This window comes from Benincasa hispida, chromosome 10, assembly GCF_027475165.1.
Source record: "Benincasa hispida cultivar pf3 chromosome 10, pf3_genome.v1.1, whole genome shotgun sequence".
Classification (NCBI taxonomy): domain Eukaryota; kingdom Viridiplantae; phylum Streptophyta; class Magnoliopsida; order Cucurbitales; family Cucurbitaceae; genus Benincasa; species Benincasa hispida.
Window position 1 is genome coordinate 49,767,273 of NC_143487.1, and position 17,714 is coordinate 49,784,986.

The 17,714-nt window shown below is 34.9% G+C and overlaps 1 protein-coding gene across 1 annotated transcript; it reads right to left on the reverse strand.

Annotated features, from left to right (window-relative positions):
• Window positions 1-296: 296 nt before the first annotated feature.
• Window positions 297-1,609, reverse strand: LOC120089127 (uncharacterized). Its single transcript, XM_039046545.2, has 3 exons — window positions 1,544-1,609; window positions 503-749; window positions 297-433 (listed from the first exon to the last, which is right to left on the reverse strand). The coding sequence occupies exons 1-3, from the start codon at window positions 1,607-1,609 to the stop codon at window positions 297-299; spliced, it is 450 nt and encodes a 149-aa protein (XP_038902473.2).
• Window positions 1,610-17,714: the final 16,105 nt, after the last annotated feature.

Below are 17,714 nucleotides of genomic sequence, written 5' to 3' on the forward strand. Positions count from 1 at the left end.
ATTTAGTTTATACTCTTACGATGAGGAGTTTTTTTCCCTTTTTTTTTTTACATTTATCAAGCATAAAATTTCTTAAGAAACTTGTCGTTGATTGGGCCAATTCTTAATATGTCTTGATCAACGATCTTGTATGCTCTATTTGTGTAGAACTCTTTGACGATGTAGGCTCCATCCCATTTAGATGTGAACTTATTTCTCGTATGCCTCATCGAGATAATGGGTCTTCTTATAGCAAGCACCAAATCACCGACTTGAAAAGATCGAGGTTTCACGTGCTTATCAAAGGCTTTAGACATTCACGCTTGGTAATATTCCAATGCTTGTTGAGCTTCCAGCCGCTTTTCATCAAGTGCTTCTAACTCTTGAAGCCATAACTTGGCATTGTCTTCTGTTATCAATCCCTCTTGTACTGCCATTCTTGGTGATGGAATTTCTATTTCCATAGGGAGGGCAGCTTCTACTTCTTAAATAAGAGAGTATAATGTAACTCCTGTAGGAGTACGATGAGTGGTTCGATAAGCCCACAATGCCTCATCAATCTTTTCTTGCCAATCCCTCCTTGACTTAGAGTCAATTTTCTTCAGCAGGTTACACAACGTGTTGTTGAATGCCTCTGCCAACCCATTTGCAGCACCGTTGTACATAGATGACTTGTACTGCTTAAACTTGAATTTCTCGCACAACTGGTCCATCAAGCCATTGGAGAACTGCCTCTCATTATTTATCACAATTCGATGAGGGATACCGTACTGATAGATGATGTGAGTATGAATAAATTCCATCACATTTTCCTTCTTAGCTTCTCTCAAGGCGATAGCATCAACTCACCTTGAAAAGTAATCGGTGGCTGCAAGGATGTAAGAATGTTCTGCTGACGACTTTGGCGTTATAGGGCCAACAAGATCAAGTCCTCACGCTTCAAAAGGCCATGAAGCCACAATCGGATTTAGAGCTCGGGTAGTGATGAATGAAGTTTGCATTGTATTGACAAGCCTCACACTTCTTTGCTTACTACATCGAATCTTGGATCATCCTTGGCCAATAGTAACCCATCCTTTTCAGTTGGAACTAAAGCTTTGGTCCAGATTGATGCACGTCGTAGACTTTTGAATTCACTTCTTCCAAAGCCTTAATTGATTCCTTCTTTCTAAGACATAGAAGAAAGACCCCTTCAAGAGAGAAGTGATATAAAATCCCTTTGTAATAAATGAAATGAGCAACTCTTCTTCGAATCTCGATTTTATGGCGGAGGTCATCTGAAAGCCTTCCATGCTCATGGTTCTTCCTCATCAATTAAACATACTAATATTGCATTCATTTCTTCACATGTAGTCTTAACTGGAGGTATAACCCACCTTTGACAAAGAAATATACTTAGAGACACATCGTTTAGAACTTTTAGGGTAGTAGCCAAGTTCGCCATATTATTTTCTATCCTCGGGACATACTCCAATGTCATGCTTTCAAATTTCTCCATCAACTATCAGACATAAATGAAGTAAGGCTTCAAGTCATCATGTTTCATATCATACAGGAGTAATACCTGATTGATTATCAATTTTGAGTCACCAAAAATCTCTATGTATGATACTCCAATCTTAAAAGCCATTTAGAGGCTGATTATTAAGGCCTGGTACTCAGCGACATTGTTCAAGCACAATTCAGCAAGCACAAAGCTATAAGGTAGCATGTGTTTCTCTGGTGAAAGGAGGACGATGCCTACCCCCATACCACTCTTTTGTGCTGCACCATCGAAGAACATGATCCAAAGCTCCGTGATTTCTGTGAAGAGAACTTCATCATCAGGCAGGTCTTCACTTAACTTCCAATCTGATGGAATTTGGTGATCTGCTAAGAAATCGGTCGACATTTATTCTTTAATTGCCTTTTACACCACATAGAGAATGTTGTATTACTGAAACATGATTTCCCATTTGGCCAAATGCCCAAAGATGATTGGCCTAGATATAATGTACTTGATGGGGTCAACTTTCGTAATTAGACGAATTGTGAAGGCCTGAATATAGTGTCTCAACTTGTCGATAGGAAAGAAGAGCGCAAGGAACGTTTGCTCAATATGAGAGTAATTGATTTCACCTCTGGTTAAAGTTATGCTTAGATAGTAGAGAGCACACTTTTTTCCCTTCTCTCCTTCTTGTGCAACAATGTACAATATTGATGGCTTGCCTGCTACAGAAGTGCCTAGGATAGAGGGACTAAGTAAGCACCTCTTTATGCTATCAAAAACATTATGACAGGCCTCATCCCATTCAAATTTTTTTCTTTTTCTCATCAACCTTGAAAAGGTTGACACCGACCAACCAAGTTGGAAATAAACCTCTAGATGTAAGCCAGGCGCCTCTGAAGACTTCTTAACTCATGTAAATTCTTTGGCCTCGGCATCTTCTATATGGTATTGATCTTAGATTGATCTATCTTGATCCCTCGATGCCTTACAACGAAATCAAAAAACTTCCCTGAGGTTACACCGAATGCGCACTTAAAAGGGTTGATCATCAATTTGTCTTTTTGTAGGTGATCAAACACAATTTTCAGATCCTTCAAATGATCTTGTCATTTCTTGGATTGATCACGAGATCATCAACATAGCATTCTACATGTCCGTGCAACATATCATAAAACACTTTCTGCATGGCGCGTTGGTAAGTAGCATTAACATTCTTCAACCCGAAGGGCATAATCTTGTAACAATATATTCCTTTTGGAGTTCGAAAGGCCGTCATTTCCTCATCAGCGAGAGCCATTCATATTTAGTTATACCAGGATGATCCATCCATAAAGGACAGAGCCTCGTGCCTTGTTGTCGCATCAACCATGATCTCCGTGATGGGCAATGGAAAATCATCTTTGAGGCATGCATTGTTTAAGTCACGAAAGTCCACACAAATACGAAACTGTCCATTCTTCTTTCTGATAGGAACAATGTTGACTATCCATGTTGGGTATTTGACTTCGCGGATAAACCTGATTTCGATCAACTTATTGACTTCAACTTCAATCTAGAAACTCTGGTCGAAAGCGTCGTTGGTGTAAACCTCAAACTCTATTTTTCCTACTTAAGTATGTTAATTAGCATCTAAAGTAAGATTAAGTGTAAGTTAATATTATGTTTGTAGGAAAGAAGCTTGAGAATGATTGAAGAAGGAGGAAAATGTACTAAGTGTTAAGATGGAAGCTCTTGGGTAGCAAAGTTTATAGGCACTTAGTAGGAAATTTGGCTAAGTATGGAAGCTAAGTGTGTTGGCCTCATGCGTTAAAGATGTTACCAAGAGTGTATGGCAGCCATAAATATCTTGAGGTTAAGATGAGTGCTACACAGGCGTGGAGGTGGAGAGAAGGGTGCTGAAGTGTTGGCTGAGGGTGAGGAGGCCATGTGTTGAGCATGAGCTATGCACTAGCCAAGCATGAGCTATGCCCATTGGGCATGCTAATTAGTTCGCACAAGTTTTCTGGAGAAACTTATTTCGTGGAGTTGAACTTATGTTGATGTTGATTTGATGCGATGTGATTTGATCTCTAGTATTTGATCCTCTTATTCTCTCTTAGTTGAATGCATATGTTTTACTTATGGAAGCGGAGCACATGATGTTCTTGAAGTTGAAGCCTTGGAAGAAACTTTGAATCTTCAGGAGACTTGTGTCTTCAAGGGATGTGTAGTTTTAGGATTCAGAGAGTCTTCTAATTGTAGAGAATTCTCTCTAGGTTCTCTGGAGTGTAGAATTGCCAACCCTCATAAATGAAGAGAGTTCCTCTATTTATAGAATTCTCTAGTGGAACTCGTGGGCTTGAGCTTAGTTGGTCCATGGGTCTGGCCCTTGGGCTCAATTAGCTGGACTTGGGCCTACTTTGGCATTTAGGCCAAATTAAGCCCATTTTTTAGCTTAACTGGACTATAGCCCAAATTATAATATCAAATTGGGCCAAATTAATTTTTCTCAATCCAACGCTTGTGATGAAAACACGTGGCGTCATCAGAATTTGTCTTCAACCTTAATTTGGGACACATGTCAACTCCTAATTGGTCCAAATTTGATGATTTGAAATTTCGTCATTAATTTAGTAAATGAAATGGTGATTTGTGATTGGTCCAAAATTTATCCTTCAACAATATAGTCCATATCAGTTATACCATAGTACATCATTAAATATGACGGTTCAGTTTATAAATTAAGAGTACATCTCAGTTATACCACATAATATAAATCAAATATTATACAATTTCTCATATCATACAATAAATATAAGTTATACCACAGTACAATATTACCAGAATTAATATTTCACAAGATTACTATATGTAGCTTGATCTAAATCCTAAGTGAATTATGAACTTTTGCCTATGAGGGCTCATCCTTTCATTTATATGGGTGAGAGTGACTCGAGTCATCGACTCAATAAGCCTACCATTTTAGGGATTTAACCGAGTGAGGAGCTGGGATCATAAATACATAAGATGGAATTTACTCCATCCCGCCTTGGGATAAGTAGATGAGTAGTTCTCTTAAGTGTTAATTCCATGTCTTGAACAATAGGGCCCCACCCTCTCACTAGCCTGAGAGGGACTTGGTGTGTGATTAGACCATAAACAAATTGATCATTAGAGAACCATTGGTACTTAAGAACAAAGTGGTAATTGTAGGGGTAAAACGGTAATTTAACCCCATTGTAATTACAAACAACTCATGAAGGATCAACTTACTCATAATGGTTATATCCATGGATGCAACATGTTCTACAATGCATAAGAGTGCAGCTATGGGTATATAGTGATGTGCCCCATAGTTAATGAATGTTGATTTATTCAATTGAAAAGTTTAATTAATTAAATCTCGTATCATTGGAGCTTATAATTTATAGGTTCATTAAGTCCACTGATAGCTCACAACAGGTTAAACAAAGACCAAGAGTTTTGAAAGAATTAGAAATGTTCAAATTGATTAAGGGAATATATGTTAGTGGTATATGATATAATTAATATAATGTATATAGAAACATTATAATATAAAGTTTATTTTGAATGAGATTAAAAAATAAACTATATAATATGAGAAATTTAAATATATTTGAATAATATTCAAATGTTAAATAACATAGATGAGATTCATATTAAAATTATAGGTTAAAAGTTAATGTGAATGAGATTCATATTAAAACTGTAGGTTTATGAAAGAGAAGTATATTTGAATGTAATTCAAATATATATTTAATTAAATATGAGATATTTAATTAATTTAACTATTAAATAATTAATTATTATTGAATTAAATTAAATTTAAATTTAAATAATAAATTAACTTGCATGCATTGCATGAGAGTGGTTGAGGGGAGTTACAAACTCTAATCTCTCAATTTAATTAGTAATTTTTTTGCAATTAATAGGTTAGTTCTTTTTCTAATGGGAAAAAGAAAAGGAAATCTCTCTCTCTCTCAAGCACTCAACTCTAAAATATCACAAAGATGAATTTCTCTACAAATTAATTCCCTTTTTTCTCTTTCAACAAGGTTTCCACCAACCAATCCTTACTAGAGAGTAACAGGGAAGATCTTTCTGAGGCGTCATTGAATGTGCTGTGAGATCCATTCGTTGAGAAAGGATAAGGAATTGTTGAAGACAGAAGAAAAGTCTTCAAGTATTTTTCTTCTTCTCTCTTAATTCATGTTTAACTTACTGCATTTTGATGCATGTTTTCCTTTTTATAATGTGAATTCAAAAATAAAATCAGAGCAAAAGCGATCATTCGCGTTTGCTATGAGATTTGATCTCTTCAAGTGTAGTATATAAATTAAAAGTATATATTAATTTTTTAACAGTACATAAATAAGATATTGACTTAATATGAATTATAAAGTATACATGTCATAGTATATAACATAAAATCGAATGCCAAAACCGAAAAACGTCAAAAAGCCTCGTGCCATAATCATATGACGGTGCAATATATATCATTTAACCTTATTCCTTAATCAGTTGGATCATAGTAAATACACCATAGATTTACTGAAGATAAATTATAAAACATATATGTTAGAGTATATATCATAAAATTGATAGGCCTAATTCACAAATCTTCTTTAAACCCTCATTTATATCACAATATATATCATAAAAATCTATTAAACTAGTGAGAAATCCAATAAGCCAACTTAGAGGTGGATCACAAATATTTAGTTAGCATCCCAACAAGAAGAATCAAAACGGTTTAATTAGCATCGCACCAAGAAGAATTTGAACAAGAATCCATGAATCCATGTAATGAGAAATCCAAGGATCTCAACGTTATATATCATATATTTTGAATTAGCATCCTAACAAGAAGAATAAAAAAAGGAGATTAAACATACATGGATACATGATAAACCCCTAAACAGTATAAATATATTTGACAAACCCCTGAACAATACATAAATAACATATGACATTAAGAATATAAATGAAGAGTATATATCTGTTATACCTTAGTACTTAAGAGTATATATCAATTTTACCCGAGTACACAAAACATATATTAACTCTATTAAAGTATGTATTACAAGAAGTGTACATAAGTATAAATACTACACTAAAGTCTAAGAATGGAGCTTACAAAAGCTCTAACCATGCTAAAGGCTCTCCAACTAAGAGGACTAAGTATATATTCACACCCTCCCTCAAACTCAAAGTGGTAAGATTGGAATCGGCTTGAGTTTGTTCAGTAGTTGGAGAAAATGACCTGAAGACAAAGCTTTGGTGAAAATGTCAGCGGGTTACTCAGTGGTAGAAATAGATCGTAAAAGTAAAGTTTTACTCAGGAGATGATGACAAACAAAGTGACAATCATTCTCAATATACTTGGTGCGCTCATGAAAAACATCATTGTGAACAATCTGGATGGCATTACAATTCTCACAGTGAAGGATAGTTGCAAATGACTGAGGAACTCCCATATCAGCAAGAAGTCAACGAAGCTACAAAAGCTCTGACGTAGCATCAGCCAGAGTGCGATATTCAGACTCCGTATTAAAATGGGAAAAAACACTCTATTTCTTACTTTGCCAAGAAATGAGAAAGTCACTGAGGTAGAAACAGTAACCGGAGGTAGAATGTTGGTCAGTAGGATCACCAACCCAATCAGCATCAGAGTAGCCGAACAAAACCAGGGAAGACTAGGAAGAGAACTGAAGTCCATTTCCCAAAGTTCCTTTTACATAACGGAGGATACAAAGAACAACAGTAAAATGTACGGTTCGAGGAGTAGCCATGAATTGACTAACAACGTGAACAACATATGCAATGTTAGGACGAAGGCAAGTTGACAATAGAGACTTGAAGAAATTCAGACATGAGGATTTCCATGAGCAACGGAATGATCGTTCCAAATTCCATTCGAAATTGAACATACACAATTACAGTCAAGAAACGAAAACTAACTGGTCATGCACAATACGAAATTACAGCATGCTTTTCAGTAACATCAAGGGAAAAATTATACATGCCTTTAAAAACTTATCTTCAATCTCCATCGTTCACGAACGCTCATTCAATCTCCAAGACTGCAACATAGAATGCTTGAACACAGCAACTACAACATAACACAATCACCAGCCAACTCGAACACAATGATCTCCAAGATCACAAACCCAATGAACAGCCTCCAAAAACCTCAACCCAGTCGAATTGAGTAAGACACTACCACAATGGCTACCTTGGTATTCTCAGTGTGAGAATCCAAAAGTGTGGGCTTTGTATGGACTTGGTTATAGGAAGAGACTGAAAGAATAACAATCGTGTAAATGATTGAGCAAGTGGAAGATGACAAGAGTCTGTCGTATAGACGAAAGCCCAATCGTTTAAAAGACGGCAAACTATCGTATAGTCTCTCTTCAGCTATCGTTTAGTGAATCCTATTCACTTGAAAGCAAACCTGAGTCGATCCGAGAATAGAAACTTTTTCTCAATTCTTACTAAATTTAGGAAAATATTTTTCCTTTTATCTCACGGTTACTATGAAACCACCAATAACCTCCCACTCAATTGATAATTAGAGAAAAATATATAATTATCCAATAACTAATATTATTATAAATATATATGATAACCAATTTACCATATTATATTTATAACCTATAGTTTTAATATTTCATCTCATGAAACATATAAACCATAGCTCTTTTTCTATTTCATAGTACATAAATCTCATTTACATTAATCATCCACTTGATGTATCTCATACATCATACCGATCATATCATATATAATTGAATTTCATCTTGTCAATTTGAACATTTCAAATCAATACCAATAATTTATTCTCAACTTGAATCCATTGAGCTACCAAGGGGATCTTATGGACTTGTAACTTGAAGCTCCAACGATACATGAATAACTGACTAAACTCTTTAGTCACGGGATCCACCATCCGTTAACTGTCAGGCACTCCACTAAAGACCGACAACTGCACTCTCCTTACTACTGATATATTTTGTGTCCATATCAACCAATCAACAGTGCAATAACTCTTCACAGATCGCTCGTATGTACAGCTGGGTCAATAACTGTTATGCCCCTGTAGTTACATCTAACTCCTTAAATACCACTGATCCCTCTAATGAACATAAGTTGGACTATGATCTATTGTTCATTAGAGGGATCAGTGGTACTTAAGGAGTTAGATGTAACTACAGGGGCAAAACAGTAATTTGATCCAACTGTACTTACGAGTAATTTGTGAAGGATCGTCGTACTGTTGATTGATTATATCCTATGGACAAAAAAATATATCTGTAGTGCGAAGAGTGCAATTGTCGGTCTTTAGTGGAGTGACCGACAGTTAATGAATGATGAATAATGTAATTAAAGAGTTTAATTAATTATTCATGTACCGTTAGAGCTTCAAGCTACAGGTCCATGAGGCCCCCTTAATAGCTCAATAGGATTTAGTTGAGAATCAGTTTTTGGATTAATTTGAATTGTTCAAATTAATAGAGGGATTTAATTATATATGATATAATTAAGTTGTTTCAATTATATGTGATATAATTGTCATAATGTATTAGATACATTATAACTTAATGAGAGGAAATAAATATTTGAATGAGATTCAAATATAGTTTTTATGAATTGGATTCATAGTTGTTAAATATAATATAAATATGATTTATATTAAATGTCATTTAAAAGAGAAATAAACCATAGTTTATATTGTATGTGGTACAATATTAAAACTATAGGTTATATGTTATATTTAATATAACATATAATTGAATATATGTATGTATATATATATATATGATATGATTTTTGTTCATATTTATATTATTATTATTATTATTATTATTTTAATAATAAGGAAGAGAGTTACAACTCCCTTTCCATTCTTTTCTCTTCACCCACGTCAGTGGGTGGTGGTTATTTTTGGCAAGAAGAATAAAAGAAATAGCTTTTCTTCTTGTTGTTGTTGGTTAGTTAATTGATTTTGACAGTGTGAGAAAACAACACAAGTGTTCTGTGTTTTTTGAGTTTTTTTGTGAAAATTCTCAATCCCTCATCTACATTAAGTTTTCCCTCATTACCAAAATAACCAAAGCCCACCATTCCTAGGTTCTTACCCTGAGAATACCCAGATAACAATCGTGATAGTGTTCATACTTGTTCGAGGTTAACCTTGAAGAAGGTCTTCAAGTTGTTTGTGATTTGTTCGAGGGAAAATGTAAAGAAAAGGTCTTCAAAGGTGAGGTTTCTTGAAACCCTTTCTAAAGCATGCTATAATTTAGATTTAAATGTATATATTGTTACTTGTTTACTGTAAACTATACATTCAATGAATAATGGACTTTGGTCGATCCACTTCCGCTCAAGGTTATCTCCCCGTTAGAGTTCCTTCAAGTGATTCATGTGATGGAGGAAATGCCATGTAGTTGATAAACATCAACACAGAAAGAAAAGACTTCAACACTCAATTACCCTTCATTTCGATACTTTCAATTTCTCTCCGATGTTCTACTTTCTCTCTAATTTCTCATGAGGGTTCTTGATAATTTCTTACTCAGATCATGGATCAAAATTTTGTATAGGAAGCATGCAATTAAAGAAAGGAGTAGAGAAGATGAGAAGCTACATACTAATTATAGTGGTTCAGCCATTAAGGCTTACATCCACTATTGAAGGTATGAAAATTTCTTTATAATGCTTCTAAGATATATTAGAGATCGTTTCTCTCAACTAACCACTCATATGTTTCAAAATATTTATGATTTAGTAATGTTTGAATATTTATACACATTGAGTTCAGTTTACAGAGGTAGTTAATTTGTTTCGGTTAACTCTTCTAACTGAAACCTCTATTTTGTTAGAGAGGGGAGTTGGTTGAAGTAGCCTCAGCTGGATCTTGAGTTGTTAGGGGGTAAAATTTTTAGCTCATTTTCATTACATTACCCTTAATCATGTGTCTGAAACTGAAGATGGAGAAGATGAAAAGTTTGTGCGCAATAATCCGATCATGAGTTTTATTGGTACATATTCATTGATTTTTTAAAAAATGATATATTTTTTCTTAAAAAGCACACGTCATTTAGGAGTCCTTTCAATTTTCCTTTTAAAATTCTTGTAAATGATTGCAAGTAGAAATGTCCAAAAAAAACCTATAGGGACCGCCCTAAACGGGGTGAGAAACCCCGAATACACGAGGAATGGGTAAGGGAGTGGAGAATTTTTCCTCCCCATTTACCATTCAGGGCTGGGATGGGGATTATATTAAAATGTTCTAACAGGGAAATGTTCTTAGACTATTCATTTAAGTTATAACTATTCTAATTGTTGAATTTTAATTTTTAGAAATTATGAGAATTTATCATTTTAATTATATCTTTTCAAATTGCAAATGTATTATTATTTTTATTAGAAAAATAGACAATATTTTATTTAAACAAAAATTTTATTGGAAATGACTCATTTAAAGAATTAAATACTAAGTAATTGTTAAAAAATATATATATTTGATTGAAATCAAATAAAAAATCGTTAAAGAAAAATCAAGATGGGGAATTTTTCCCTACGCGGAACCCAATCCCCATGAGGAAATTTTTTAGGACAAGAAATGGAATAGGGGGTAGAGACGGGGACAGAGAAGCTTCGTTGTTCTCGCTTTGACCTATGATCTTTAATTACAGGTTGGAGACTAAAAGGTAATTGAGTCCTAATATTTGTGTAATTAAAAATCCCACCAAGGCATTCTTGTAAATAATAGAAAAGTTAGGCATAAATGAAATATATGGCTTTTGTAGTCTTATGTGTTGTTAATCCTATAACCTAACTAAACTGATCTAATTATATAATTGTCTAAACTTTTATGTAACACCCCGCACATTTTTTTAGTAATAATGTAATTTCAGTAACTTTATTATTTGGAATTTCAGTAATTGTTATTAGTTGGAAGGAATTTTTGGAATTTTAGACTTCAAGTATAAGTGTGAGAATTTAATTGTTGGCGTGAAATTATTCAAACTGGAAATTAATGACAGGAATTAATTTTCTTTTGAAACGGAAAGGAATTTAATAGTATAAAACAGAAAGGAATTAAATGTAATTATATTTATTTCCTTTTTTGTTTTATTATTATTATTGTTGTTGTTGTTGTTGTTTTTATAAAAAGTCAAACCCCACCCCCATTTCTTTTCTCACGCACCTACTGGCACCCCCCTTTCAATTTCTTCTTCCTCAAGCCGAGACCCTAGCTGCCGCCCAGATCGGACCCTGAGCATCCGCCGCGCATCGTGCCTCTGCAGAATCCCAGCCGCTCGCGTCCGCACAGCCGTGACGCCCAGTCGCCGTTCTGTCTACCTAAGGTAGTGTTACTTTTATGGGTTTTCTTGAAGATTTTTATTATCCATCAAGTTTTGGCTTCCATTTGTTAATACCCATTATGTTTGGGCCACAGATTCGAGCACTGGTGGAATTTTAAGGTAGAAGTGTGTTGTCATGCATTACGAAGGATTAAGTTGGGTTCGCAAACGAACTTAAGTTCGAAACTAATTTTGGACCAAGCAACGTTTTGGTAAGTATATTAAGCCTTCGAAGAATTAAATTAAAATATTGTTGTTGGGTTTTTAGGTTCTAACCACTATTATTGAATTGCCTAGATTGAGGCATTTGTTTGAGAGATCGAAGGCAGTTTTGGAATAAGCTATACTTTGGGTTTGATTCAAGATTCATCTAAGCGAGGAGAAAGATTAAATTGCTTGCCACTTATGCGTAATTTGAGGTAAGTAATCTTATTATTGGAACTGCCTATGGGCCAGGCATTAGATGTATTCTAGCATGTTAAATGAAGGTTATGACAAAATGACAGCATGAAAGATTGATAGTATAACATGATTAAAGTATGTTCTGTTATGAGATTCGAATTATTTATTTATGCACCTAGACACTTGAATGTTAGTATGAAATGATATGCGCTTCCATGGTTGTATTTGATCTGGTGATGTTGAGGTATATGTGTATGTTGTAGAGCCATGATGTTGAGGTTTATATGTATGTCAAAGATTCGTATAGTGATGATTATGATGTTGAGACTGTGCAAATGTCCTTACTGATTAGTTAGACGCCCATTAAATTTTATGTTTCCTTCGGGATTCACCAGTTTGTGTTTCCTTCGGGATTCACCAGTTTGTGTCTCCTTCGAGATTCACCAGTTTGTGTCTCCTTCGGGATTCAACAGAGGTAGTGGGCATACTTAACTACAGTAGGATAAGACTCAGTCTCCTTCTTATTTCATGTGCATGTGTCCCATGAGGACTAGAGCAATTTATATGTTTCATCAGAGGTGGGTATCTAGAGGACATAGATGCCTAACCTGACCCCAGTAGTAGGGTTACTTACTGAGTATTTTATACTCATTCTTTCTCATGTTGTTATTTCAGGTAAGGGTAGAGATGCACCGACGATGGACAAGCGAAATTCGTGATCGAGCCACTGGGACTAGTTTTTACGCTTCTGCATCATGAGATTTAAAGTTCTTTTCATGTTTCTCTTAACTTTTAGTTTTGACGTTTAAAACTTATGTTTAAGAATCTTTTTTCAGACTTATTTATTGTCCTTTATGATTTATGGGTACCTTACTATTGTTTTAGTATTTGAATTTATTAAAAGACTTTTGAACTTATCTTATTTAATTAGCATTTATTTCGCCATAACTGAGTGTCGTTTTGAGTTCCATGCATGCATGTATTTAGTAACGGCCTACTTAAGTCCTAGGGGGTCGGGTCGTTACAATTGATATCAGAGCCCATGTTTTGGGTTCTGTAGACTGACTTACTATGTAAGTCTTGATTATCCCTGTGGCCCATGAACGGATTCCTCGTCATCGCCAGGTACGTCTTATCAATTACAAGTTTTATGGTAGTTGTGCATTAAAATATTTGTTTAGCTTAAATGCACTAGTTATATTCTAATGCTAGGTCAGTGACTCGTTAGAAGTTATTATAAGAGGATTATTAGGTACGACACTACAAAAGGAGAAAAGTAAGAGTAAATTATGAGGTCACTTAGTACTAGTTTATCTCATGGAAATTGTGTTAGGAACGAACAAATATATGCCTCAGTTCAGAGATACTAAAGATTGATGAAACTATGTAGAGTTATGACAATTTAGGAATGAAGGTATTTAAATGTTTAAGCCAATGAATAAAAATGTCGAGACAAGAATTGATCAAGGACTAGTGTTATGTTTTTGTGGGATAGTGCAATCGGTGGTAGTATAAATACACAGGCCAGTACTCAATTATAAGGTTAAAAGTTGTTTTATGAATAAGGAGGAAAAGAAAAGAGTCTATAAATTTATTGAAGGTTTTAAGGTATTAAAAACCCAACATTTCGAGAAGAATTTTAGAAAGGATTCATAAGTCATAATCATTTGGGTAATACTACAACTTGATGAACTAGGAAAAGTATGTGTAACGATATAAAGAATTCTTTTGGAATATCTAGCTAGGTAGATGTCATTAAAGGAAGCTAAAATTGTTGGACATGACCTTGGACTTAAAGGGGTTAAAGCAAGGTGTTATTTGTTTAGGTTGAAGGATTATTTTAGTATACCTAGACTAAACCCAGAGCCTTATTGTGTTTAGGAGATCCAAGTTAGGCAGATTTGAAGAAACAAAAGTCTTTTGGAGTTTAAACGTATGCAAATTGGCAAAAAGGAATTCTACAAGATGGAAATTCTTAGTGAGAGAGATAAGATTTATGGAGGAGTTAAGTAAAATATAATTTAGTAAAGAGATTATGTTCTACATGGAAAGTGGGGAAAAAAAGGAGGTTTCTTGAATTTAGTGGTTTTATTAGAGATAAGTGTGAATGAGAGAAAAGTATCCAAGAAAGTTTACTCTTTTGGAAAGAGAAAGAAATTTAATGTGTTCGAAACTCCTAGTTAAGTATGGTTTAAAGGCTTGATAAGAGGGGTTACAAGGTATTTGTTTTGGTGTAAAAGAAGAATACCTCATTATCATGTGGGACTTTAGGACAATATGTGTTAGATGGAAAGATAGCTTATGTAGGTGATTGGTATGGAACTTTGTTTTAACACAAGAATCTATTACCGAAATAGAAGGTTGAGAAGGGATAATTTAAAATGAAGTTACTAGTAACAGTAGATGTTCGAGAACCATTGATATGGTATATTGAGGCTTCATTAGTTAAGACGTAAAATGTTGAGGGCATTAGTAAGATTTAAAGGATTTTGACTTTGTGTGCAAGTGTTGGAAACATGAACTAACAAGACCATCAGTTGATTGAGAAAAGAAAATAATCCAACTCGAGGTAGACAATAATGGTATATGCACAAAAGTAAGTAAGTTGGATCTTCCAATATAACCATTATAAGGGATAGACTTGGCAATAAAGTTGAGTTGATAGTAAGAAGTTACTAAAAGTGGATTTGGAGCATTACAAGATAGTATGTATTCTCTTGCATGGGCAATGAGTTAACTAGCGTTAGGGAGTACGAGTAATCCAAGCTAGGACTTGTGAATTAATAAGGTTTTATCGTTAAAAAAAATGACTTCAAGGATCAATTACAGTTATTACGAGGTTATGAAAATGTGTTATCAATTGACTTATGCTTTAGCATCCAGGGACTTCAAAACCTCATTTTCGGGGGGAATTCTGGACTCGTTCGTAGTGGGGTCTAAGTAATAATATGTGATTGTTGATATGTGATTGTTTCAAGTCTAAAGAATAATATGAGGATGGCTCAAGCAAGTTTTATAGCTCATGACAGCATAGAGCCTCATGATTAATTTCTCATGAATGTGAGACTTAATTAGACAGAGTTATTCTCAGACATGTAGACCCTAGAAAAGACATCACAGTTGGCGCTTCTAAAGTAGAAGCAGTTTTTTACTAGATTTGTTCTGGTACGTATCTTCAAATGACGCATTATATAGTATGACCAGTTTCTTCACTGCACATATGAAGTTTTCCCTATGACATGGTAGGCTCAGATATATGTTTTTAGTATATAAGACTTTCTTAACTTCATGACCATTTTCACAGTTCTTAGCTCGGACATGTAGAAGTGTTGTTGATTTTCAACATCTTAAGTTTCATAGTTATTTATGGAAGGGGTTGTTACATCTCTTTTGGTACTAGTTTTAGCTATGTCAAATGATGATGCTCGTGTTGCATCTAGTTTTTTTTAAGAGTCTCCAGTTAGCAGTGGGTACTTGATTGGATTTTGGTACAATTTTTTCACCCATAGACTGATGGTCAAATAGAACGTCTGAACCAGATATTGGAAGATATGTTGTGCGCTTGTGCACTAAAGTTTTCAAGGAGTTGGGACTCTCACCTATATTTAGTGGAATTCGTATATAATAATAGCTATCAGACTGCCACTGGCACATTACCATTTGAGGCCCTATATGGAAAGAGTTGCAAGTCTCCAGTATGCCGGGGTGAGAAGGTGAGAGGAAGTTGCTAGGTCCTAAGCTAGTGCAGACCACGAATAAGGCAATATAGAAGATCAGAGCTCGTATGCAAACACCTTAGAGCAGACAGAAAAGCTATGCCGATGTGAGACATAAGAACCTGGAATTTGAGATTGGTGATAAAGTTTTCTTAATGGTGGCATCTATAAAAGGTATTATGAGGTTTGGCAGGAAAGGAAAGCTGAGTTCGAGGTTCATTGGGCCTTTTGAGGTCTTAGAGCAAATTGGCCCTGTAGCTTACTGATTGGCATCACTTCCAACATTGTCTTCAGTTCATAATGTCTTCAACATTTCTATTTTGAGGAAGGTATGCAGATCCATCCCATGTAGTTGACTTTGAGCCATTGCAGTTGAATGACAACTTAAGCTACGAGGAAGAGCCTGTAGAATTTCTCACCAGAAAGGTAAAGACATTGCGCTGCAAGGAGATTATGCTTGTGAAAGTCCTGTGGAAGAATCATCAGTTCAAGGAGGCCACTTAGGAGTGAGAGAATGAGATGAGAGCCCAGTACCTAGAGCTTTTTCAAGAATGAACTTTCGAGGACGAAAGTTCTTTGAGGAGAGAAGAATGTAATATCCCGTACATTTTTTTAGTAATAATGTAATTTCAGTAACTTTATTATTTGGAATTTCAGTAATTGTTATTAGTTGGAGGGCATTTTTGGAATTTTAGACTTCAAGTATAAGTGCGGGAATTTAATTGTTAGCGTGAAATTATTCAAATTGGAAATTAATGACAGGAATTAATTTTCTTTTGAAACGGAAAGGAATTTAATAGTATAAAACGGAAAGGAATTAAATGTAATTATATTTCTTTCCTTTTTTGTTTTATTATTATTATTGTTGTTTTTTTTTTTTTTTATAAAAAGTCAAACCCCACCCCCTTTCCTTCCTCACGCACCTGCCGACACCCCCCTTCAATTTCTTCTTCCTCTAGCCGAGACTCTAGCCGCCGCCCAGATCGGAAGCTGAGCATTTGCCACACATCGCGCCTCTGCAGAATCCCAACCGCTCACATCCGCACAGCTATGACACCCAGTCGTCGTTCCATCTACCTAAGGTGGTGTTACTTTTATGGGTTTTCTTGAAGATTTTTATTATCCATCAAGTTTTGGCTTCCATTTGTTAATATCTATTGTGTTTGGGCCATAGATTCGAGCACTGGTGGAATTTTAAGTAGAAGTATGTTGTCAGGCATTGTGAAGGATTAAGTTGGGTTCGCAAACGAACTTAAGTTCGAAACTAATTTTGGATCAAGCAACATTTTGGTAAGTATATTAAGCCTTCGAAGAATTAAATTAAAATATTGTTGTTGGGTTTTTAGGTTCTAACCACTATTATTGAATTGCCTAGATTGAGGCATTTGTTTGAGAGATCGAAGGCAGTTTTGGAATAAGCTATACTTTGGGTTTGATTCAAGATTCATCTAAGCGAGGAGAAAGATTAAATTGCTTGCCACTTAGGCGTAATTTGAGGTAAGTAATCTTACTACTGGAACTGCCCATGGGCCAGACATTAGATGTATTCTAGCATGTTAAATGAAGGTGATGGCAGAATGACAACATGAAAGATTTATAGTATAACATGATTAAAGTATGTTCTGTTACGAGATCCGAATTATTTATTTATGCACCTAGACACTTGAATGTTAGTATGAAATGATATGTGCTTCCATGGTTATATTTGATCTGATGATGTTGAGGTATACATATATGTTGTAGAACTATGATATTGAG

Excerpts from the sequence above, each read along its gene's own strand:
- LOC120089127 (XM_039046545.2), bottom strand. The coding sequence starts at position 1,609 with ATGGCTTTTAAGATTGGAGTATCATACATAGAGATTTTTGGTGACTCA. Across the intron at positions 750-1,543 it reads CAAAATTGATAATCAATCAG|TACGGTATCCCTCATCGAAT; the intron begins GTATTACTCCTG and ends ATCATCTATCAG. Across the intron at positions 434-502 it reads GGCTTATCGAACCACTCATC|AAATTCCATCACCAAGAATG; the intron begins GTACTCCTACAG and ends CTATGGAAATAG.